The sequence below is a fragment of the Sinocyclocheilus rhinocerous genome, unplaced genomic scaffold (assembly GCF_001515625.1).
Source record: "Sinocyclocheilus rhinocerous isolate Xijiao unplaced genomic scaffold, SAMN03320098_v1.1 scaffold262, whole genome shotgun sequence".
NCBI lineage: Eukaryota > Metazoa > Chordata > Actinopteri > Cypriniformes > Cyprinidae > Sinocyclocheilus > Sinocyclocheilus rhinocerous.
This window is the reverse complement of record NW_015641038.1, coordinates 808,302-832,741: the sequence shown is the minus strand read 5'-3', so window position 1 is coordinate 832,741 and position 24,440 is coordinate 808,302. Positions and strand designations below refer to the sequence as shown.

General features: G+C 35.8%; 1 protein-coding gene across 2 annotated transcripts; it reads left to right on the top strand.

Annotated features, from left to right (window-relative positions):
* Window positions 1–4,056: 4,056 nt before the first annotated feature.
* Window positions 4,057–23,160, top strand: LOC107754274 (adenylyl cyclase-associated protein 2-like). 2 transcript variants are annotated; one of them, XM_016570663.1, is made up of 13 exons: window positions 4,057–4,183; window positions 5,081–5,181; window positions 7,534–7,611; window positions 8,970–9,047; window positions 14,884–15,027; window positions 15,631–15,716; window positions 16,002–16,107; window positions 20,324–20,516; window positions 20,597–20,772; window positions 21,375–21,498; window positions 21,609–21,691; window positions 22,402–22,545; window positions 22,774–23,160. In XM_016570663.1, exons 1-13 carry the CDS (start codon window positions 4,063–4,065, stop codon window positions 22,855–22,857), a joined length of 1,518 nt encoding a protein of 505 aa, XP_016426149.1. In that variant the 5' UTR covers window positions 4,057–4,062; the 3' UTR covers window positions 22,858–23,160. The 2 variants fall into 2 exon arrangements, with proteins under 2 accessions (XP_016426149.1, XP_016426150.1); XM_016570664.1 differs by lacking the exon at window positions 8,970–9,047.
* Window positions 23,161–24,440: the final 1,280 nt, after the last annotated feature.

Here is a 24,440-nt window from a genome sequence, read left to right as displayed (position 1 = left end):
GTTTATGCTGGTTTGTGAGGTGACAAATTTAACTGACCTCAACTGTGTCTGTCCAGACATTGCTTAATAATGGAGCTGGTAGAGGAATATTATGGGTTCAATACAAGTTAAGTTCAATCAACAGTTTTTGTGACAGTTAATATTGATAAGCACAAAAACTCACTCCTCGCTTAAAAAAAATAATTTTGTGGTGAGGCACTTACAATGGAAATGAATAGGCCAGTTTTTAGAGGATTTAAAAGCAGAAATGTAAAGCTTATAATTTTATAATTGCACTTACATGATTTCTTTTGTTAAAATGGACAGCATTTGTGGCATAATGTTGATTACCACAAAAAAATTATTTTGATTCACCCATTGTTTTCTCTCAAAAAAATATAAATAAAATAAATGGGGCCAATTTTTGCAGGATTTAAAAGCGGGTATGTGAAACTTAAAATTCCATTTAAAAATAGATGAAAACATTATTTCCTCTGTTAAAACTGACTGCATTTGTGGCAAAATTTTGATTGGCAGAAAAAAAAAAAGAACTCACCCATTTAAAATAATAATAAGGTTATGGTGATGCACTTCCAATAGAAGTGAATGGGGCCATTTTTGGAGGATAATATTTATTCATTTATAAAAGCAGTTAGATAAATTATTTTGTTGAAAATTGTGTATTATGTGATCTGTTAAGATGTTTAAATCATTTTTTAGAGTTGTTTTAGGGTTTTGACAGGTTTTGGCGAAGTTGTAGAAGTAAATCAGAACTTCACACAGAAAACGTTAAGCAGTTTTGTTCACTCTAAAAGCACGTTCACTTGAAAACTAACACTAAAACAGAGAACACCATTCACTTCCATTATAAGTGCATTACTGTAACCTAAATTTTTGAGGAAGAAAATGTTGCAAATGAAAATTTGCAAGTTGCAAATAAAAGCCAAATAAATGTGGCAGATTAAGCTCAATTTGTACTGAACTGCGAATATTCCTTTAGAGATAGTTGAGTTTACTTAATTTGTGAAATTTATTCTGTTTTGCACCAATGCAAATAATTCAAACAAATCCTGTTTGTTGAATAAACATACATGAGTAAGTGTGGCTCCGAGGGCTGTTGAATAATCAACGTGTTTGTGTAAACACATTTTGTCAGAATCACTAAATATAATTTAATATGACTAGTCAGGTGATGCTATAAGCAATTTTGTTTATGTGTGTTGTTTGTGAACCTCATACGGGATAGATTGAGCAATGTTTGAGCCAAATCTCTATGTCATGGATCTGAGATCCACCATGTTGACCTAGTTGTACCCAGTCTTCTAATGTTCAGGACAGAGCACTTTGGGTAATGACCATAAACTGGCTCTAAATTCAGATCCAGGCTGACATCCCATGTAACTCAACCCTACATTTAAATATATCCCTCACAACGCATGTTTTATCTGTACTTAAAACCAAACCAACCTAACACCTGTATTCCTTTCAATGCTGTTTGGCATATTGGAGACCTGCAGTGGCTCAATGAATTATTTAGGGCCTTTCTTATCAATAAGAAATGCCAAAGGGCCACATGTGTGCACTTGGTACTTCTCTGGGATGTTCTATTTCTGCCTGACGCTGGCTCCTGTTTCAGTACCATTGTGACACAGCAGTGGTGGAAATTTTCCACTACACACCATCACCAGGGATGCCTGTCTAACGTCGGCCATGATAGCAGAGGTACTGGGGAAGAAAACACCATGGGGAACTGATGCAGAATAAGGGCGCTGATACCAGCTGACAGGCAGATTACTTGATAATCTGTTGTAGTGTCAAAAGTGCAATGAAGCAAATGTGGAGTGTAGATAATTAGTTGCTCAAGAGGTAATGGAAACTGAATAAACTAATTAACAAAGTAACAAAATGATCATCAAAGTGGGTCGGTCTAATCAGATTCAATGATCTATGCTAAGCTAAGCTAAAAGTGCTACCGCCAGACCCTGAGATCGGCTGAATGGATTCGAAAACGGTAAAACTCAACTGTTTAACTCTAGGGGAGTTGGAAAATGAGCCTATTTTCAAAAATAGCGGAGTGTTCCTTTAAGCTGGAGGTTTGGTGCCCTGTGTTTTAGAAACGATTCTGTCTGTGTCACAAGCTCAGAGCTTATTCTTCCTCTCTGAAAAGCCCAACTGAGGCCCAGGTCAGGCATTTGGCAGGGCCTAGAGAATTCTCTAAGGAGATAACAAGATGACGTGAGCGTTTCCACACTGGGTCACTATTAATTACTGCTGACGTGTGTCAGAGAGAGAGTTGCTCTTTTAGTAGCTACATGTTAAATGCAGCAAATACAGCTCTTTTGTTGTCTGTTCTATCTTTAATGTGCAGGTGAATGAATCAGTGTGGTGTGCTGTTAGCTCCTCGCTGCTATTGTATGATGTTGGATTGTGTGAAGGTGGTCAGGTTATAAGTTGCTAATATTGTTTGCGGGATTGTGCTCATTTGTATGATTGATTTCTATAAACATTATATCAGTCTTTTCTTTTTCGTTTGGTAACAGACATGATTTCTCAATTGAATCAGAATAATTGACCAAATATATGTATATAAAGGGAATCTACAATACAGCTACAAACACAAACACAGTTAATAGGTACAGTGATCACAATGTGATTATTATTTTTCAGTGATATGAACCAGATTGGATGATCAAATTCCACTTCTTTCCTCTAATAAGAATTATGATGATGACAAGCTGTTTATTAGACTTCAAATACCAGCATGAGAAAACGGTTCGAAATTGTTTAATATTTCATACTTTTTGATTTAAAGTGTGTGTGTATATGTATACACACACACACACACACAATATGTACTGTAAATGTTTGTGTGTGTATGATACAGTATATATATATTGGATTTATTTATATTGCCATTTTTGGCATGACTGCACTACATATATATATATACACACACACACACACACACACACACACAATATGTACTGTAAATGTTTGTGTGTGTATGTATATATATATATATATATATGGTCTAATGACTGATTTGATGTATTTTTTATTAATAACTAAAAAACATATTAATGACTAAAACATTTCAGATATAGAACAGAATTTGTATTTGCTGATCAGGTGCTCAGATGGAGGCTGAAACATGTCAAGATAGCAGCGATATTTATGGTTTGTTCTTTTATTGGTTGAGTTCTTTTTGAAAGGTTTTAATATGGGGATGAACATTTTATGTAGTTAAATAGTTTGATAAACTGCTGATTTTGGATTGTTGACAGCAATATTAATGACTAAAACATTTCAGATATAGAACAGAATTTGAATTTGCTGATCAGGTGCTCAGATGGAGGCTGAAACATGTCAAGATAGCAGCGATATTTATGGTTTGTTCTTTTATTGGTTGAGTTCTTTTTAAAAGGTTTTAATATGGGGATGAACATTTTATGTAGTTAAATAGTTTGATAAACTGCTGATTTTGGATTGTTGACAGCAGCATTTGTGACCTCCTCTTGACGCTGTCATACCTGAATTGACTGTTAAATTCCTGTTAGCAGATGAGTATTGAGGTGTGGTCATATGGACGGCTGCCCGTGAACACTCCACGCCTTCATATACTCAGTGTGTGTCTGCTAGATTTGCAGAAAGCCAATTTTAGCTAATACTTCATCATTTATAATAATATATTAATATCATTGTAATAATAATATTTTCTATATTTTTTGAAAATGGATGTTGTTGATAGGTGTGGCTGGTTTAAGTAATGTTTATTATTATATTAATCATTAAGTAAACAAAAAGTGTTAACAGTTTTTTACCTTAATCCCATTCTTGCAACATTTTTGCATACAATGGATTAGATCGCCTCCAAGAAAGTCAATAAAACGTTTCTCATAATTATTGTTGTCATGTTTCTGGGATATGTGCAGTTGTTTGACCGTTACAGGGAGCAGAAAGTGTTTTATTTAGACTGACTGGTACTCAGGTCATGAAGTCCCTACAAATCAAACAGCTTTCATAGGCCATAATGGCCATTTAGCACAGACCAAGAGTTTGCTCTGTTTCTCCAGGACCGTTGTCATGGAAACACTGGTTGAGCGTCTGGAGCAGGCAGTGATTCGTCTGGAGGCGGTGGCGATCAAACTGCAGAACTGTCCTGAGGGTTTGGTCAACGGGGACATCAGCAGCATGATCAACGGAGGTACCATAAGTACAACAGTGCTTTGGATGAAAGATCTTGACAGCAGTTGAATTATTCAATGTATTAATAGTTTTTATTTATAAAGCATATGATGTAAAAATGCTGTTGAGGTCTGTCCACAGGGCATTGTCTGAACAGATTATCGTAAGGAGAAGACCTCTGACTTTTAGGGTTTTTTTCTTCATGGGAAAAATATTCTCATAGGAAAAGAGTGGCATTGGTCTTGGCACACTGCACATAGACACAGTCTGAAATATATAATGGATACGGATGTCAGTGAATGGGATTTCGGAATTCTCTCTTCGATTTCTGCAGCCTCTAGTTTGTGTGTGCAGTTGTTCCTTCAGTGTTTTCAGTCTTTTTTTTTTTTTTGATGTTTGACCAATTTTTTTTGTTTTCTACTTCTGTTATCCATTCTGTAATAACTGATTTAAATAGTGGCATAATTACTACTAATAACAATAATATTAATACTACAATTAATCATAATAATACTACTAATAATTTTAATATTAATTCTTCTTTTCAACAGAAATTTTTTGTTGTAGTTATTTTTATACTGTTTTATTTTAGTCATTGTTTTGTGTCAAATCGCTGAAATACAACTAAATAACAAAAAATATGCAGGAGTCTAAAATTGCTTATCTTGTATCTGCTCGTCTTAAAAAAGAATATTGGTTGATCTTTATATTTCATTGTCTTGTCAAAGATCTCATTAGTTCCAAATCGACATTCTCTTGCAATATTAACATTTCTTTCCTTTTCCAACCCTGACGTCCCCAACAATGAATGGGATTTTAAAGCATCCTCTGTTGGATGTGTTGTTTGTTCTGTTAGACTCTGTTTATTCAGTTGAATTAATTTCTGTTGTCTCTTTGCTGTCTCTTTGATGTTAAGGTGAATCCGAAAGCATGGAGGCGTTCGACCATTTGCTGAGTGGTTCAGTGTCTGAATATTTGAGGACCAGCACAGCTATTGGTGGAGATGTGGCAAAGCATGTAAGTGTGAGGGGCTGTGAATACCAATGTCAATGCAGATTTTACAGAGAGACAGGAATACTGACAGAAGATGAGCAGAGGTAGATAATATAAGAGTGAAGTCATTCTCCTAAGAGCTCTTAGTTTATAGTACCAAAATGACTGCACACACTCACAGACGTCCAAAACGTCAGCCCTAAAAAGTTGCTAAAAAGGAGCTCACAGCTCTTGCTGTCCAGCTTCACATAACTCTGCTATATTTGACAATTGACTTTGTGCTGTTCTGTTTCCTTGCAGCCTTTTTAAATCCATTTGCATCATAACAAATGGAAAATGTTTTATTATAATCTGAAAGCAGATGTTTGAAAAATGGAAAAAGTGAAGGTAGAACAGCTTTTGTTTGTCTAAAGCTTATTTACAGAGACAACTCAGCTTGTTTAAACTGCCGCTTATTTTCGCTGCAGCAATGAAGTGCTGTATTAGTGTCTTGTTGGACTGGAAAATTACTGTTTAACAGTGTTATTTTATTAAAAAAAGGTTATATTAACTTCTGGATTGTTATGAAATTATATAAAATATTTTTAAAAAGTCTAAGAGTAATAAATAAAACAAAACACTTCTGATAGTGTTGTTTCGAAATATACTATTGTTTAAAAGTTTAGGTTGGTAAGATTCATATGCTGACCAAGGGTGTTGACCAAAAATACAGTAAAAAAGTAATATTGTGAAATATTGTTACAATTTAAAGTAACCATTTTCCGTTGTAATATATTTATTCCTGTGTTTCATTCTAATAAGCTGATTTGGAGCTCAAGAAATATGTCTTCTTATTGTCAATGTTGAAAATGGTTTTTCTTGCTTAATATTTATGTGTAAACCATTATAAATTTTTTCAGAATACTATGATGAACAGAAAATTCAAAAGAACAGCATTTATCTATTATCTTTTGTTACATTATAAATGTTAACTTTTATAAAGAATATCTCTTTGGGTTTGAGACTTTAGTCTTTGCAACTTTAGGGATCTTATCTATGCACGAACAGCTTGTAACACTCCAAAGAGAAAGGACAATTTTAAATTGTATCATATGACCCCTTTAAGGTATTAGTTCCTTTCAAATACTGAAACTTGAAAGTGTATCTTAAAGGTCGCTCTTTAATATTTCAGTAATTCTCTTTTGGAAGCATTAAATGGAGAGCAAATTTGCTTACATTTTCTGCTTCTTAGAATTTTTGTCTGAGAAATACTTTTGAAGAGATCTCAAAGACATCACACTGTTTTCAGATTTGCCAACATACCAAAATCTGCAATCAAGTCAAAGAGTTCAACATGAACTAAAAAATTCTCATCAAATTATTGACAATAATTTTAGAATTTTATAAGATAATCATTTAACTAAAATGTCCTGATCACTATCTTCATCAGAATTTAATATAGGTGCATTTGCTCCATAGGAGCCCTTACCATCAGTCATTTGTCAGTGAGTGCTTCTGTACCATCTGTCCTAACGCAAGGTACTTTTTGAGTTGACAGCCTGCAAACAATAAATGAAATGTTGGGGCTTCTTTCTGGCTGACAGTACATAACGGTCTATATGGCTTACATTTCATGGCCAGTCGCTACCGATTGGTAACTAAAGAGCTGCTTGAGAAATGAGGCACTGAACAATGTACTTAGTGTACACAGAGGCACAGTGGCTCATTCTAGTGATGGAATGTAATATTATGAGAAGACAGAGAGGGAAGGGGTGAAAAAGAGCAGAAAGAAAGTGGGAGAGGGATGTATGTGTCCTCTTTGTTAACACTGGAATTCTCCTCAAGCTCAACTCAGAGAGGAAACATTTCCCTTTTGGTTTAATAAGAGATGAGAAATGGCTCTTTGAATATGTGTGTGAGTGTGTATGCGGGATCTTTCGCTCAGTGAAAAAAGAGACTGTCTGTGCTAAATGTTTGTGGGAACTTATCATGTTCTGTAGGTCTGTGTGGATGTGGTCTTTTTGGGGGTTTTCAAAGTTTTTAACGCCAACAACCTCCAGAGATGATGATCTCCTAAGGATGCTCTTCCTAAAATTTAAAGGCAGCTGTATATTTTCACTGTATACAAACCCATTTATAGAGTGTAAAATAGTAAGTTTAATGTAATTAAAGACAACTTGTCATTTTCAAAAATAAATAATTGGTTTTTAATTTAATGTATCACAATTATTATAATATCAAATTATTATATTTACTATATCTATTAGTACTATATAATATAATAAATAAGTACCATGGTTACCACAAAAATATTAAACAGCACTGTTTTCTACATTGATTATAAAAAAAAATGTTTCTTTAGCAGCAAATCAGCATATTGGAATGATTTCTGAATAGGCAGAGATGGTGAACATTGCCCTGCAGGTCCAGCGTGCTTTCCTCAAAATGGTCATGACACACCAGGAGCCAGCAAAGGTACACCCAAACCAATATGTCTGCCTATGATTTAATTTACATTTAAACTAGATGTATTGTAAACTTACGACATGTGACATTTCACAGTTTTGTGGTCATGAAGTAATCACTTGCATTGAAGCACCGTTAGCATATCCCACACTACAGAGTTTGTCATATTTTAAGCACCATAATAACAATGTTTAGTTTGACTGAAAGTGCCTGCTGGGAGAGTCTCTTCAGCAAATGACCCATATGACTCTGTCTGTGCAGTCTCAACAGATGTCTACCTGCAAATTTCTTCTGTATTGTGACATAAGTTCGAGTGAAGCGTAAGTCACATACAGAAGGAAAGTTTGGAGGGGGACTTGCTCCTATCCCATTGGTTGTTGATTAGATGGAGGCAAATTGGTTTAAGCCTAAAGAATGCTTCAGTTTTGACACAAATGCAGACTAAATGACTGAAGAAGTCCAGCATACGTCAGAGAAGTCTGTCATTTCACTGGACTGAGTTATGGCATTTTGATTAAGAAATATGAGGTCAAAAAAAAGTAAACAAAAAACAAACAAACCTGAATGGATAAATTGTCACAATGAGATCAATTTACTGAATGTTTTTATAAAATAGGATGATGAAAATAAGTCTTTTTCTCCCAAGTAGATATTTTCCAAACAGTTAGAATAATGACCTAAACTTCAGGTTTTTATCACACAAAGCTATTGTGTGCTTCAGAAGACTTGAAATAGAAATCTTGTTTTTTTTTTTTTTAAACAGTATATGAATTTGGAATGACAGGAGGATGAGTAAATAATGACAGAATTTTCATTTTGGGTGTACTGTCTCTTTAAATGAATAATTTACCCAAAAAGGAGCATTTGCTGAACATTTACTCATTCTCAGGCCATCCAAGATGTAGATTAATTTGTTTTTTTCATTGGAACAGTTTTGGAGAAATTTAGCATTTCATCACTTGGATCTTTTGCAGTGAATGGGTGCCGTCAGAGTTATCCCAAAACTTTGGACTTTCAATCATAATACCTGAAAATCCATCATACAAATAGTATTACATTTTAAATAACATGATTAATAACATGATTAATTTGAAAATAGAGTGAAATTAACAATTACATAAACAATCATATGTGAACAGAATATATTTACATTACATTTACATTATCATTCAACCATTTCTTCTTTCTTTCATTTAGGACACAAATGCTATGAAATTAGCTTTAGCAAGACAAAGGCATTTCATTGCAAGCTTGTAATGTCAGTTCCAACACAAAATGCTATGAAGTACAATACTATTCTAAATATATATAATGAATACATTTGTTGTTACTTGTTTTTATTAATTAATTTATTTTTTATACAACAGGCAGAGATGGTGAACATTGCCCTGCAGGTCCAGCGTGCTTTCCTCAAAATGGCCATGACACACCAGGAGCCAGCAAAGGTACACCCAAACCAATATGTCTGCCTATGATTTAATTTACATTTAAACTAGATGTATTGTAAACTTACGACATGTGACATTTCACAGTTTTGTGGTCATGAAGTAATCACTTGCATTGAAGCACCGTTAGCATATCCCACACTACAGAGTTTGTCATATTTTAAGCACCATAATAACAATGTTTAGTTTGACTGAAAGTGCCTGCTGGGAGAGTCTCTTCAGCAAATGACCCATATGACTCTGTCTGTGCAGTCTCAACAGATGTCTACCTGCAAATTTCTTCTGTATTGTGACATAAGTTCGAGTGAAGCGTAAGTCACATACAGAAGGAAAGTTTGGAGGGGGACTTGCTCCTATCCCATTGGTTGTTGATTAGATGGAGGCAAATCGGTTTAAGCCTAAAGAATGCTTCAGTTTTGACACAAATGCGGACTAAATGACTGAAGAAGTCCAGCATACGTCAGAGAAGTCTGTCATTTCACTGGACTGAGTTATGGCATTTTGATTAAGAAATATGAGGTCAAAAAAAAGTAAACAAAAAACAAACAAACCTGAATGGATAAATTGTCACAATGAGATCAATTTACTGAATGTTTTTATAAAATAGGATGATGAAAATAAGTCTTTTTCTCCCAAGTAGATATTTTCCAAACAGTTAGAATAATGACCTAAACTTCAGGTTTTTATCACACAAAGCTATTGTGTGCTTCAGAAGACTTGAAATAGAAATCTTGTTTTTTTTTTTTTTTAAACAGTATATGAATTTGGAATGACAGGAGGATGAGTAAATAATGACAGAATTTTCATTTTGGGTGTACTGTCTCTTTAAATGAATAATTTACCCAAAAAGGAGCATTTGCTGAACATTTACTCATTCTCAGGCCATCCAAGATGTAGATTAATTTGTTTTTTTCATTGGAACAGTTTTGGAGAAATTTAGCATTTCATCACTTGGATCTTTTGCAGTGAATGGGTGCCGTCAGAATGAGAGTCCAAACAGCTGATAAAAACAACCAATAATCCACAAGTAATCCATACGACTCCAGTCCATCAGAGAATAGACTGAAACAGAAGCGAAAAGCTGTGCATTTGAAAAAAAAAACTGGGAGAGTCTCTTCAGCAAATGACCCATATGACTCTGTCTGTGCAGTCTCAACAGATGTCTACCTGCAAATTTCTTCTGTATTGTGACATAAGTTCGAGTGAAGCGTAAGTCACATACAGAAGGAAAGTTTGGAGGGGGACTTGCTCTTATCCATTGGTTGTTGATTAGATGGAGGCAAATTGGTTTAAGCCTAAAGAATGCTTCAGTTTTGACACAAATGCAGACTAAATGACTGAAGAAGTCCAGCATACGTCAGAGAAGTCTGTCATTTCACTGGACTGAGTTATGGCATTTTGATTAAGAAATATGAGGTCAAAAAAAAGTAAACAAAAAACAAACAAACCTGAATGGATAAATTGTCACAATGAGATCAATTTACTGAATGTTTTTATAAAATAGGATGATGAAAATAAGTCTTTTTCTCCCAAGTAGATATTTTCCAAACAGTTAGAATAATGACCTAAACTTCAGGTTTTTATCACACAAAGCTATTGTGTGCTTCAGAAGACTTGAAATAGAAATCTTTTTTTTTTTTTTTTTAAACAGTATATGAATTTGGAATGACAGGAGGATGAGTAAATAATGACAGAATTTTCATTTTGGGTGTACTGTCTCTTTAAATGAATAATTTACCCAAAAAGGAGCATTTGCTGAACATTTACTCATTCTCAGGCCATCCAAGATGTAGATTAATTTGTTTTTTTCATTGGAACAGTTTTGGAGAAATTTAGCATTTCATCACTTGGATCTTTTGCAGTGAATGGGTGCCGTCAGAATGAGAGTCCAAACAGCTGATAAAAACAACCAATAATCCACAAGTAATCCATACGACTCCAGTCCATCAGAGAATAGACTGAAACAGAAGCGAAAAGCTGTGCATTTGAAAAAAAAAAAAAAAGAAAAAACATTAATTTAAGCGTTTTAACATTAAAATGTCACTTCTGGCTAAAATGCCAAATAAAGTCCATCATCCGCTTTCTCCAGTGGAAAAAGTCCGTCCCCTGTTATCCACTATCATCAATATCCATAACATTTTTGTTTAAAACTGTTATGGAGTGTTTTTGCTCATAAACAATGCTTGATCTGTGCATATTTTTTCTGATTCAGATGAGACCACTTTTGCTCTGAAGGAAGCAATATTATGGATAGAAGACTCTTATTTTAGCCAGAGGCAATAGTTTAAAGTTAAAATGTCTTGATGATTATGTTTATTACAAACCAGCAGCATTTCACTGCATGAGGTTATAGTGATGTTTTTATCAGCTGTTTAGACTCTCATTCTGACGGCACCCATTCACTGCAGAGGATCCACTGATGAGCAAGTGATGTAGTGCTGAATTTCGCCAAATCTGTTCAGATGAATAAACAAACTCATCTACATCTTGAATGGCCTGAGGGTGAATACATTTCTAGCAAATGTTCATTTCTGGGTGAACTATTCCTTTAAGGGTGATATAAATTCAGTGCTTTTCAACTTAAACGCTCTGTCCTGCTGTAATGCCGACCACTTACTCTCCTCCATACTATTCTGAGCGATGTGGTCAGCCATGCGACTATGGTTTCTGTTCACATAGGGATTACCTCTCCCGTTTAAAAAAATGCCAATGCGACACATTCCTGGTGCATTCACACAGTGGCCAGGGGGAAGTGCAGGGGGCCAGCGTGATGTCATGTCATCGGACTTTGGTTCACGTTGCCCAAACAGGAAGAAGATCTGAGGCCACAGGCTATTGGATGAAAGCAGGAAGGAGAATCAAACACTGGATAATAAACACACAAGTGGTAGGAAAAGTGCTGTAGCAGAACTGTTTGGAATATTTAGAGTGTTTTTCTGTTTTTTATTTCGATTTTAATGGTGATTCCTGTTTAATTTGAACACAGATTCAATATTTACTGAACTCAATGAGATGTACACAGCTGAGGGACAGATCTCTGATCTGTATGTGTCAGATTAATGGCCATTGGCAGAAAATCCCATGAGATAAGATGTTTGTCTTGCACCGTTTGCGCAACGGTATTTAAATGATACCTTAAATCATGCTTGTTGAGGACAGTTGTGCTATTCCTTTTCTAAGCAAACCTAATGCTCGTTAAATGAGGCAAAAAATCCCATAGACTTGCATTGGGGAATAACAACCTAGCATGAACAATCTCGCATTGTGGTGGTTGTGTCTAATAATTAATTAAAAACAGATAGCCACAACTGCAATGGTCAAATGCATTGGTGATGGGGAGGATCCATCTGCAAATGGATTCCCACAAATCTGAATGGAAAAACACTCAACCTGAATTAGATATGCTAAGAAAAGACTGGCTATCTATGTAGTACTCTACTGTACGCACAGTCACCCCAGCTCAGCTTCACAATAATTCTTAAATACGTTTTTTTTTTTTCTGTTCATGCATATATAAATATATCTTACAAGCATTCACTCACTCACACACACTATGTTTAGCCATTGTTCCTCTCCATCAGTAGTGTGAAGTGCGTATAGCTCCCAGGAGGGATGCTGGACAGTTGCCCTAAACCTCTGGCTTTTCTCTCTCTGTATATGTGTGTGTGGGACTGTGCTTGCATTCTGTGGCTTTTTATGGGCATGTTCTATATTTGAGCCGGTGTGTGTCTGTGGCCCTGGTCACATGACGGGCCTGTCGCTGGATGAGGAGTGTTTGTGTGGCCTGTAGACCGCAGCTGTTTCTCTCTAATTCCTCTTATAATAGAGTTGTTCACAGTCAAAATGCATCGCACCGTGACTGACCAAGATGTTCAGTCTTGGGATAATAGTGAGGTCTTTTCTGTCTGTTCAGAGGATATTTATCCATATCTTAATTTCTGGCAATTTTAAGTAAATTATAACTTCCATAGTTCATAAATATGTGTCCAATTATTTATCTAGAATTTTTTTTTTATTATTTCATTGAATTACAACTATTTAATTAATAAAATATATATTAAAATGCAAAAATTTAATATTTAATTTTATGTTATTTAGATACATTTTAGTTGATTTTTTTAAAATAATTTAACATTTATTGTGGATCTTTTCTGTCTGTTCAAGGGATATATATTCACATCTTAATTCCTGGTTATTTTGAGTAAAGTAAATTATACCTTCCAGACTTATACAGCTAATATATGTCCAATTATACAGTATATCTAGATTTTTTTATTTTAGAAAGCTCTTAGCTCTGGCTCCATTCATAGCTCAGAGATAGGCAGGCTATTTCTGTCCCTCTCCTCGGCTGAGCATGATGGAAAGGGAAGTTCAGAATGATGCTGGAAAGGTACTTGCACTTCGGACAGTGTCTTAACAAGGGTTGTAATGTCCAAGTATGGATGAAAGAGGCTCCTTTGTTTACAGAAATGAAAATCATGCGCATGTTGTTATGGGAGGAATTTATGTAAATACGCTTTTGCTCGTTCTCTTTTGCTCCCCCTCGCTCTTTATCACTTTATGTCACACTTTCACAAACACAAACTCAATCCACAACCCTCCACATTTCAACCTTGTTGACACCAAAAACAATTGATGAGTCACATTCAGCCACAAAATGTGTAATGAATAAACACGCATTGTACCAACATATACTGTCTAAATACACACCGTCTGTCTTGTTTGTTTATCTCTCACTTATTTGATGAGGTTGAAGTCAGGTCAATTCTGTGATTTCTTCTGATTTGCACATGAAGGTCAGTCTGAGCTGATGAGCCTGACTGAAAACAAGAAGTGGTATTTTTAGTCCAGAGAAGTCAGTCGTCCTCATTCTCCCACCAAATTCTTATGAAATGGACTGAAATGGTGGACATGGCAACTGCTTGAACACAAGCATAAATACAAAAACGTTCATTTAACAAAGGAAACAGTGAGCTCCCTCTCCCCCTTGTTCAGAGGTAAACTATAAACATCAGTACAGGACAGGACCTTACAAGGCGAGGGGGATCTCCCCATCACGGGCTGGAATGCGGAGTGAGAGGGAGGTGAAGCTCGCTGGACGTTTCATTGGAAAAAATGGTCCCAGTATTAAAAGTCCGCTTGGGTGCCTCAGACTCTGTGCTTTTCTCTGTGCTTGCTTAAAAGGTCCAATGAAATCAAAATTGGAGTTGCTGTGGAGTAGCCTTTTCTCCATGTTTTTTTGTTTTAAAGTACACTGTATGCTAACAGTCTTTAATATTGACACAGTTGACTTTTAACAGATGTACACATTTAAAATCTACAGTCTTCAGGTACAGTCGCATTTTAGTTTTAGTCAACAATAACAAAACTGGATATGTGCTGCCCAAACTTCGTATTTCAATAGGAAATATGTCAAAACAAAAAAAAAGAGAAATCTTTTCAGTCTTTAATAGAAGAGAGTGAATACTCTACAGTGGTATTCAGCATAAAACTTATTTTGTTCATGTTTGAAAGATATGTTAATTGAATTATTAGACTAAGTTGATTGAATTATAAAAGTAAGGGATAGATATTTTATGAATGGAAGTTTCAAATGAAATGACTAAAATGCCAAATTACCGTATTTAAGTAGTTTATTAGTAGAGCCTGCAAGACAATTATCACTATTAGTATTGCTCATACATCTTCAAAAATCCTAACCATAAGTACCTTTTTTTTAATGAATTTGGTCTGTTTTATGCATAACTCCGACTGTTCGATGAGATTTGCTGTTTGATGTTCCACAAAGGAATCTTAACTTTTAATTGATGGCTTTCCCGCTGTTATTCCCAATCAGACAGAGATGGCTGACCTCCTCAGACCCCTCTCCGACCAGATCCAGGAGGTCCAGTATTTCCGGGAGAAGAACCGTGGCAGCAGCCTGTTCAACCACCTGTCTGCCGTGAGCGAAAGCATCCCCGCTCTGGGCTGGGTGGCCGTGGTGAGCACTTCTCTCTGTCTCACACTTCCCATGGACAGTGTGGTGCATTCTAGTCAGTCACTAACTTCCTGTATACAAACATAATTCTGTTATAACCGATCCAGAAAATACCTGGTTTGGCTCATGCATCTTTTGCATTCGAGTGGCTTAATGTTAAGGTTGCACATTCAGATTCAGTCATGTCTTGATGCTAGTGATGAAAGCCCACCAAATACACTTCAAACAATATCAAATCCATCCATTGGGCATATTTTCTTTGATTGTGACAACAGGCCGACCTCACACAAACCATCTGAGTCATTGGTGAGAGGACCATCAAATTGATGTTTGAATTTATATTTGTTTTCTATTATGTAAACTCCTCTGATGTCTTTACTGTGGCTGGCTGTATCTAATCTCTGCAATGTGAATTTGGACTAAGACAGATCTGGACTCTATCATTTTTTGCTTTAAACTACCGCTGCTGTTTACATCAAAGGTTCAGAGCCTCAGTATTAGTGCTTTACTGGAAATGGATCCTTTTTTCTGTGCTTATTATTTATATTAATAAGTAAGCTTCTTTGACATTCTTTTGACCCTTTGTTTTCTTGCTCTGTCATACAGTGTCAGAAACCAGGGCCGTATGTGAAGGAGATGAACGATGCTGCAATGTTCTACACAAACAGAGTCCTGAAAGATTACAAAGACACGTTAGTGCATTGTTTTTTATTTATTTAGTTCATATCAGGTCAGTTTGATATGTTAATGTGAAATGTCCCTTACAAGGTATTGTGATAATGATTACCATAGCCATGTATAATGGTATTTATATTTGCTACACCAAGGATCTTCAAATGATACCATGATTCTACTGTACTTTGGTACATTTTGTTAAACACATAGTCAATTTCCCTCGCAATTATGTAGTACATGAACATTTATTTGTTCACTTGAACAAACACTTGAACTTTTTTTTGTGTCTCCACTGACCCCAGAGACCCCCGTCATGTTGAGTGGGTGCGTTCCTATCTGAACATCTGGACTGAACTTCAGACCTACATTAAGGAGCACCACACCACTGGACTCGCCTGGAGCAAAACTGTGAGTGAGACTTTTAATTGGAAAATGACTTCAGGCCAACCTCAACTTGTTTGTATTCAGGAAGTATGATGTGAATATTCTTTGCCAGACATAGAATTAGTACAGTTGTTGGTAATCAAAACTCTACATTAAAGGTGGGGTAAGCGATTTCTGGTAGCCAATGTTGACATTTGAAATCACCAAAACAAACACGCCCCTACCCCAAAGGATCTCGCCCCTATTTTGATAGCTCCGCCCCAAACATGCGTACGCAACCCAGGCAACGATTAGTTCTGTGAAACAAAGCAAAACCAAAGTTACACCGTGTCTACACCGGACGCGAGTGGCGTGGCGCGACAAAATACTAGGGAACTCATTATAATCAGTGATGCTGTCTACACCATAGATATATATATAGATATACATATCTATGGTCTACACTGGATGCTGCACGGCACGACACGACAAATCCCCGACAGAAAACTGCCGCTGCGTTGTATTCATGACATACTGACACAAATTTCAAATGATTTTCAACGGTCGCTTTGTCGCGTCCAGTGTACTAGACAGACTTTAGCTGTTGCAGAGCAGACACGGTGTTACTCGCCTATCGAGAAGAAATAAAGCAACCTCGGCATCCAATCGCAGGCCTTCCGCTCCTTGAGTTCTCTCCAGCGCTGGAAAGCTGATCTGATATTTACACGGGTCCTACTTCTTGCCTTATTGCCTTAAGATTTCTTTTGTTCCGCAGATGTTTTCCTCTTTTGTTTTTTATCCGCCATCTCTATCTTTCTGTCGCTCGGCTCGGCTAATGTCCGTCCTGTGCACTGAACGCTCTCTCCTCCACATCATGAGTAGACACGCCCCTTACTGCTGATTGGCTACAAGTTTGTTTTGCTAGTCGGCCCGAACCAGTTTTCTAAAGCGTTTTTGAAAAATCGCTTACCCCACCTTTAAGAAGGACATTTGTCATTTTCTCAAAGACTTAAACATTTTCAATGCTCGATATTGTGTTTCCGTTTCAAATTAGGAAAAAATCGAAACTGCTGTACAGAAGAGCATATTTTCCATTTTTGGTCATACAGAGGCTGGTTGAATGCAGATTAATTTCAGATGATTAACAGCTATACTGTGTACATCTATCTAGATAAATAGTATAGTTATATTCATGCATGGCTGCCTTTGAAATTCATTTTCTTCCAGTTAGGGATGCACAGTATATTGGTACCATACTGCTTATTACCTTACCGGAGTTTGATCATTTTTAATTTATCAGTATATCAGTCGATATCGCATATTTAATTGTTTATGATAATTTCCCCTATAATTTTACATTTAGATAACCGTTTCTTTCATCTAACACTCACTTAAAGTTAATCTTTATTATTATTATTATTATTAAAATTTATTTGAAAAGGGACCATGTACAATTATAACATAAATGTTTCCATTTCACGCATTGTACCGAATTTAGCTGAAGGGTAGTTTTCATCCGCAGTCCCTTGGCAGGTAATCATAATCATAGATGGACATAAAAACATAAGACAACTAGCACATACAATACATTAATACTTATACACATCCTATCAGAGCCACAAAAAACAGTAAAAATAACGCCCAGTTAAAGCACGACCATGTCAGCATTTACGGAGTTTAAAAACACTAATAATTTAATAACACTGTTAAATGTAATCTTTAGCAAATTTCAAAATGAATATTCATTATTTTATAGTGTACATTATAGTGTACATTATAATGTTGTGATTAACTAATTTGAGTTTAATCTATGAATAGAGTTTATTCTATGAATTTAATCTATGCACACTATTGTTCAAAAGTTTAGAAATAAATTAAGACTTTTGTTCAGCTAGGATGTATTCAATTGATCAATAGTGTTACAAAAGATGTTTCAAATAAATGCTGTTCTTATTAACTTTATATTCATCGAAGAAGAATCATTAAAAAAATGTATCATGGCTTCCACAAAAATATCAAGCAGCTCAGCTGTTTTCTACATTGCCATCACAGGAATAAATTACTTTTTAAAATATATTAAAATAGAAAACAGTTCTTTTAACTTGTAATCATATTTCACAATATTACTGCTTTTACTGTAGTTTTGATGCCTTGTTGAGCATAAGAGACTTCTTTTAGACAGTCTTTTAAAAAAACATTTAATTAAACATTAAAAAAATCTTACCAACCCCAAACCTTTTTGGTTTTTGAAAGTTTTTTTTATTTTTTTTTATTTTCATACAACAGCTTCATACCACTATTATGCCTTTGAAAGAATACACAGTTGTCCCCTTAAGTAGTTCTGGGAGTTTTTGGGATGTTAAATCTTGTCTGTCACGGGGTGAAATAGTGTGTGTCAAACAGAAACCTGAGAGCCCTCACTGACTGTGTGTCAGCTGTCCCTCCTGCCATGAGGGCTCTGAGTATGTGTGGAGGACTGTATGGTGTGGACAGGTGGTCATCTGGGTCTTTTTGCATGGGGGGTTTACCATAGAAATGCCCCCAACAAAAGCCTAGTGTGTCTCTGGCTTACACACCTGCTCTCACACACACTCCTCGTAATTCAACCTCGCTTCTCATGTATTCCACATTATACCTCTCCCTTTGACTTCATTTACTTCTGTATATCCTCACGCATCAGACACAATCAAACTCCCGCATCACTATGTATTTGTCTGCCATGTTTTCCAACTTCCTCTAACAGTTTGTTTAAGTACCTTTGCCTTTTCACCTCTTCACAAGGCATTGACCTTTAGGGTCAGAGGTCGGGTTGCCCAACTGTTTAACCTATGCTGAACATCAGCACAATTATTGGGATTAGAAGTGTGTGTGTTTGTACAAGACAGGAAAAGATGAGTGTGCAACAGTTGTTTAAGCCAGTTTAAGTGTTGAAGTGGGAACCGTGTGCAACTGTCAATGGCAGCTGTGCTGACAATATAAAACAGGCATAAGTGTGCTGTCAGGGTCACACAATAGCCAACTGTGCCACACTGATCTGTTCTTTTACTTTAAATGTTGTTAAATAAGATTATCCCAGTTGTGTCAGAAAAACATGGACTGTCGAAATTATTTCGAAAATCAGGATCTGATTATTAGAGAAAATCATCATGGAAACACACATTGAGTATTGTTTTCTTAGCACAGACCATGTAGCAAGGCTTGTTTCCAAAAAGACATTTCACTGCATATCTTGACATTTTTATTGTAGAATTCTGTAGAAGTTTTACAATTTTATAATATGTGTGGATAGAGTTGAACACACATACTCATCTATCTATCTATCTATCTATCTATCTGTCTTTAACCTATGCTGAACATCAGCACAATTATTGGGATTAGAAGTGTGTGTGTTTGTACAAGACAGGAAAAGATGAGTGTGCAACAGTTGTTTAAGCCAGTTTAAGTGTTGAAGTGGGAACCGTGTGCAACTGTCAATGGCAGCTGTGCTGACAATATAAAACAGGCATAAGTGTGCCGTCAGGGTCACACAATAGCCAACTGTGCCACACTGATCTGTTCTTTTACTTTAAATGTTGTTAAATAAGATTATCCCAGTTGTGTCAGAAAAACATGGACTGTCGAAATTATTTCGAAAATCAGGATCTGATTATTAGAGAAAATCATCATGGAAACACACATTGAGTATTGTTTTCTTAGCACAGACCATGTAGCAAGGCTTGTTTCCAAAAAGACATTTCACTGCATATCTTGACATTTTTATTGTAGAATTCTGTAGAAGTTTTACAATTTTATAATATGTGTGGATAGAGTTGAACACACATACTCATCTATCTATCTATCTATCTATCTATCTATCTGTCTATCTATCTATCTATCTATCTATCTATCTATCTATCTGCGATAAACATTTAACAAAAATTTTTTGGGATTTTATGGAGGTCACCTTTTTGGAACTTCATACCCTCCATTCAGGTCAGCAGCAACACTACAGACTTACTGTAATCCATTGCCTCATACGCCACCTACTGGAGTAGGACGCCCATTGCAGTGAATTCATCAACATGGGGGTGAAAATACATTTAAATTTAGTAACCATTTTACAATAAAAAAAGTGTTATTTGAGGCTGTGAATTTACAGCTATACTGTGAATTCTGTGACATGAATATTGTGTTTTTAGTTTTGTTTTTAATGTTTTTCCCATTCTGGAATGAGCATATAAGTTTCCAGCTTCTCCTGGACTAACTCTGATGTACTCCACAGGGTCCTGTAGCCCCTCCCTCGCTGTTCGGTGCTCCTTCTGATGGTACTTGCCCTCGTCCTCCCCCTCCTCCTCCTCCTCCACCACCAGGTCCTCCTCCAGTGTTCATGGATAACAGCCCTAAATCCGACGACACAGCAGCCCAGCACTCAGCTCTGTTTGCACAGCTCAACCAGGGAGAGGCCATCACTAAAGGTGGGCAGGAGAACACCGCCAGACTACAAGATACTATACTGCCATCAAAACTGACATCAGGTGATGTGTTCTGCCTCCAGGTTTAAAGCATGTGTCTGACAAGCAGAAGACCCATAAGAACCCTAACTTGCGCTCTCAGGGAGGGAGGACACACCAGGGATCTCCAGCCAAATGTCAGAACCCCAGCTCGTCTGCCTGTGCACCTGCCAAGAAACATTCCCCCGTGCTGGAGCTGGAAGGAAAGAAGTGGAGGGTGGTAGGTGCCCATCAACCTACATGTGTCTGACTGTGTTCAGCGTTACACCATTCTACACGTAATGGCTCTGCTACAGTTGCCCAAATACTTAAATACTTTTGCAAAAAATAATCTATCCCACAATGCAATGATCTTGATATTTTCAAGTCATTATCATTAACCAAGCCATTTAGTCATTATCCAAAGCCATTTAGTTAATATCTTGGAAATAAAAATGCATATGAACAATTTACGAATACATTTAAAATGCTATAATGGTATATATATATTTTTTCAAATTTATTTGTGAATTGACTTAAAATGTTGGTTTGCATTGCATAATGACTAAAAGCTGCACATATGACGCATTAAGCAGTACAACTAGTGAACTAAAGGAAGTAATACAAAGTACAAATAGTGCTGCTAACTATATAAACATTCTCAGTTGTATAGGAATTATCTCCCAAAAAGTGGGTTGGATGAATGTAGTAATGTATTAATATAACACTCGCCATATACTTGTAAACTAGGAGACTGAACCCTGCACTTGTAGTGACATTCTATTGATTTACCATGACTACAGCATGTGTTTAGTGGATCTATTGTGTGTATTTGGCCTGTAGGAGCATCAGGAGCAGTCTCATGACCTGGTGATAGAGGAGACCGAGCTCAGACAGGTGGTTTATGTCTTTAGCTGTAGCAACTCCACACTCCAGATCAAAGGCAAAGTCAACTCCATCATAGTGGGTAAGAGGAGCTCCTCATAACACCAGCTGCTCTTATTCAGTAACGTTATCTTCTCCTTTATCGTTGCACCGCACACCATGCCTGGCCAATGTCTGTCTCTCTCCTCACAGATAATTGTAAGAAGCTCGGACTCGTGTTTGACAATGTGGTTGGCATCGTTGAGATCATCAACTCCAGAGACATTCAACTTCAGGTTAGACGTAAATGTTTGTGCATAACAAGTTGCAGGCTGAAGTGTTTTGTTCTGTGGGTGATCTGCACTCAGGGTTGTTATTGTAAAAGAGAACGTGTTAGCATAATGTATGTGCATGAATTATGGTCATAACTGCCAGAATCAATAAAGAATATGAATGTTGAATAGCGTTGTGGTATGCATCTGTTGATACTGAAGAGACGTTAACATACACAAATTACAGAGTCATGCTTCAAGCTTCAATTTTGTAGCTGCTATGTGCTGTTATAGCAAGAATTACTAAGACGTTGCTACATAATATTGTCGAATTCGTCAACCACATACAGAACCATTCTAAAGCAAGATTTTTTTTTTAAAGAAATTAACTTTTTTAAAAAAAAAAAAATTCCCTTTTTTTTTTTTTTTTTATCAGCAAGGATGCATTAAATTGATCATTAGTGACAGTAAAACATTTGTTACAAAAATGTTCTGTTTCAAATTAATGCTGTTCTTTTCAACTTTATATTCATCAAAGTATCCTGAAAACACTAAGCAGCACAGCTGTTTTTATTAAAAAAATGTTGAGCATAAGAGACTTTTGTAGCCCGTTTTCACAAAGTAGGAACTCATGGCTCAAAAATGCAAATTCTTTTAAGCTAATTGTAGTTTTTGGACTTTGGACTATATTTTGTTGCCTGTGAACAACACACAACTTGTTTTTGGCCTTTCAGGTAATGGGAAAAGTTCCTATTATTTCCATTAACAAGACTGAGGGGTGCCATGTCTACTTGAGCAAGGATTCACTTGACTGTGAGATTGTCAGTGCCAAGAGCTCTGAGATGAACGTCCTTGTTCCTGAGGGAGAAGATGATTATGTGAGTTTATTTACACTGAAAATATCTACCAACAGAGCTACCATAACCTTTCATTTCAACAAATAACTTTCTTGATACATTATGTCATGGTACCAAAATAACAAGTGTTCCATTCCAGAGGTTTGACCTGCTTTATATTCAAATGTGAGGGAAAATCTGTCATCAGCCTTAAATTTTGAGACATTGTTTATACATTATTTGACTAATATATTCTTGTATTTTCAACAGAGGGAGTTTCCAATCCCAGAGCAGTTTAAAACGGTTTGGGACGGCTCCAGCCTGGTGACAGAGCCCACAAAGATCGCTGGTTGATTCCTTTTCCAGCTCGTCATCTCTTTCCTCCTACCCAGAATTCTTCATGCACTTTCATTGTACCACACTGTTAGCGGAGACGGAATAATGAATACATTGTGGTTGTGAGAGTTGTAGTTTAAGGCTCGTAAAATTCTAATTAAGTGCAAAATATGGACAAACAAGTGTTATTTCACCACACAAGTTATGAAACCTTTGAACAAATCTCTGTTGGATATTTTCCCCCTTAATTTTAGCAGCAATAAAATACATAATTATACATTTAAAAAAATACACAGGATGACACCATTATGTGTGAATATGGGAATTAAGTTAAAGTAATAAATCAACAATTACATTTTGATAATTTTTTCCCATAACAATATTTATTTATTTTAATTTTTTTGTCTATGTCTTTTTGACATTATAAAATACTTTGTGTTGATGTCCTAAATTCTCATGTTAAATACATTTTGGTTCTGTGTAGTAACATAATAAAAAAGATAGAATATTTTGAATATATTATGACTATATTTAGCTATAACTTGTTTTTATAGGGAAACCAGCCCTTTGTGTTTTGTGCAGTAACATTTGACATTTACTACAGATTTACTTTCAGATCATAATATTTTCTTCTGCAAAAAAACATGTTTATTTGGCAAGGTAAACTTGTATCTTCAGGCTTTGGACGCAGAATATGTGCAATCATGAGCAGAGGAGAAAAATCAATGGACATTTTACAATCAAACCGCTTTTTATTCTAGGAGTGTGACAACTGGTCTTTGTTCTGCAACTGAATGAGTGCCTTTGGGGGTATTTTTTAATAAGATTTTATATTATTTTAATATAGTTCAAATATTGCTTTATATTTCATTTATAATCTCAAGACCGCTCATTTCTGAAACTTTGCATTGACGGCCACCACATGTCATTCAACACCATCAGGGTAGTAATGACATGTGCTGTGTTATAACATGAAGTAAATACAGCTAATAAATATCCAACTTCATGTCCAAAATGGTTTCCTAGATGTTCTCACTTTGCACTCACACCTTTACATCTGCTTGTAAATTTCAATGCTTTAAATGTTTCTTCAACAGGAAGGTCTTGAACACTTCAGCTCATTTTGAATGTATGCCAACATGCGTTAATATGTAGCATTCTTCAGTCCTTAAAAGGGAATTGTGTTACATTTGCTTGGTCAGTAAACAGTCTACATTTAACTAACAATGTAATGCACACTTAAGCATGATGCTTAAACACAGTAGAACATGTACAATGTATTAAATCACACGCCTTAAATTGTACTTTACCAAAGTATTTTCATGTTACCAGATCAATTTAATCAAATAAAGTCATTGTGAACTCATTACACTGTTATTTGTATTGTATTGGCTTTTTTTACCATCTTCTGATTAAGCTTTATAAGGTTTAGTTGTTCTAGAGCAAGGGTTTTCAAACAGAAAAAATATTTTTTTTTACAAAATGTAGTATAAATGTTAAACTTTGCTTTGTACAAGGATAATATAAAAGATTTAATTCACTTTAAAAATGGTTATTTAATTTTGTCGTTATTTAATATTTTTCTCACACAGTATAAATGG

What these genes read in the sequence shown, in the direction of transcription:
- LOC107754274 (XM_016570663.1), top strand. Translation starts at nt 4,063, where the DNA reads ATGGAAACACTGGTTGAGCGTCTGGAGCAGGCAGTGATTCGTCTGGAG. An exon ending in CAGCAGCATGATCAACGGAG is followed by an intron (nt 4,184 to 5,080) that starts GTACCATAAGTA and finishes TTTGATGTTAAG; the next exon opens with GTGAATCCGAAAGCATGGAG. An exon ending in CTGAAAGATTACAAAGACAC is followed by an intron (nt 15,717 to 16,001) that starts GTTAGTGCATTG and finishes CACTGACCCCAG; the next exon opens with AGACCCCCGTCATGTTGAGT.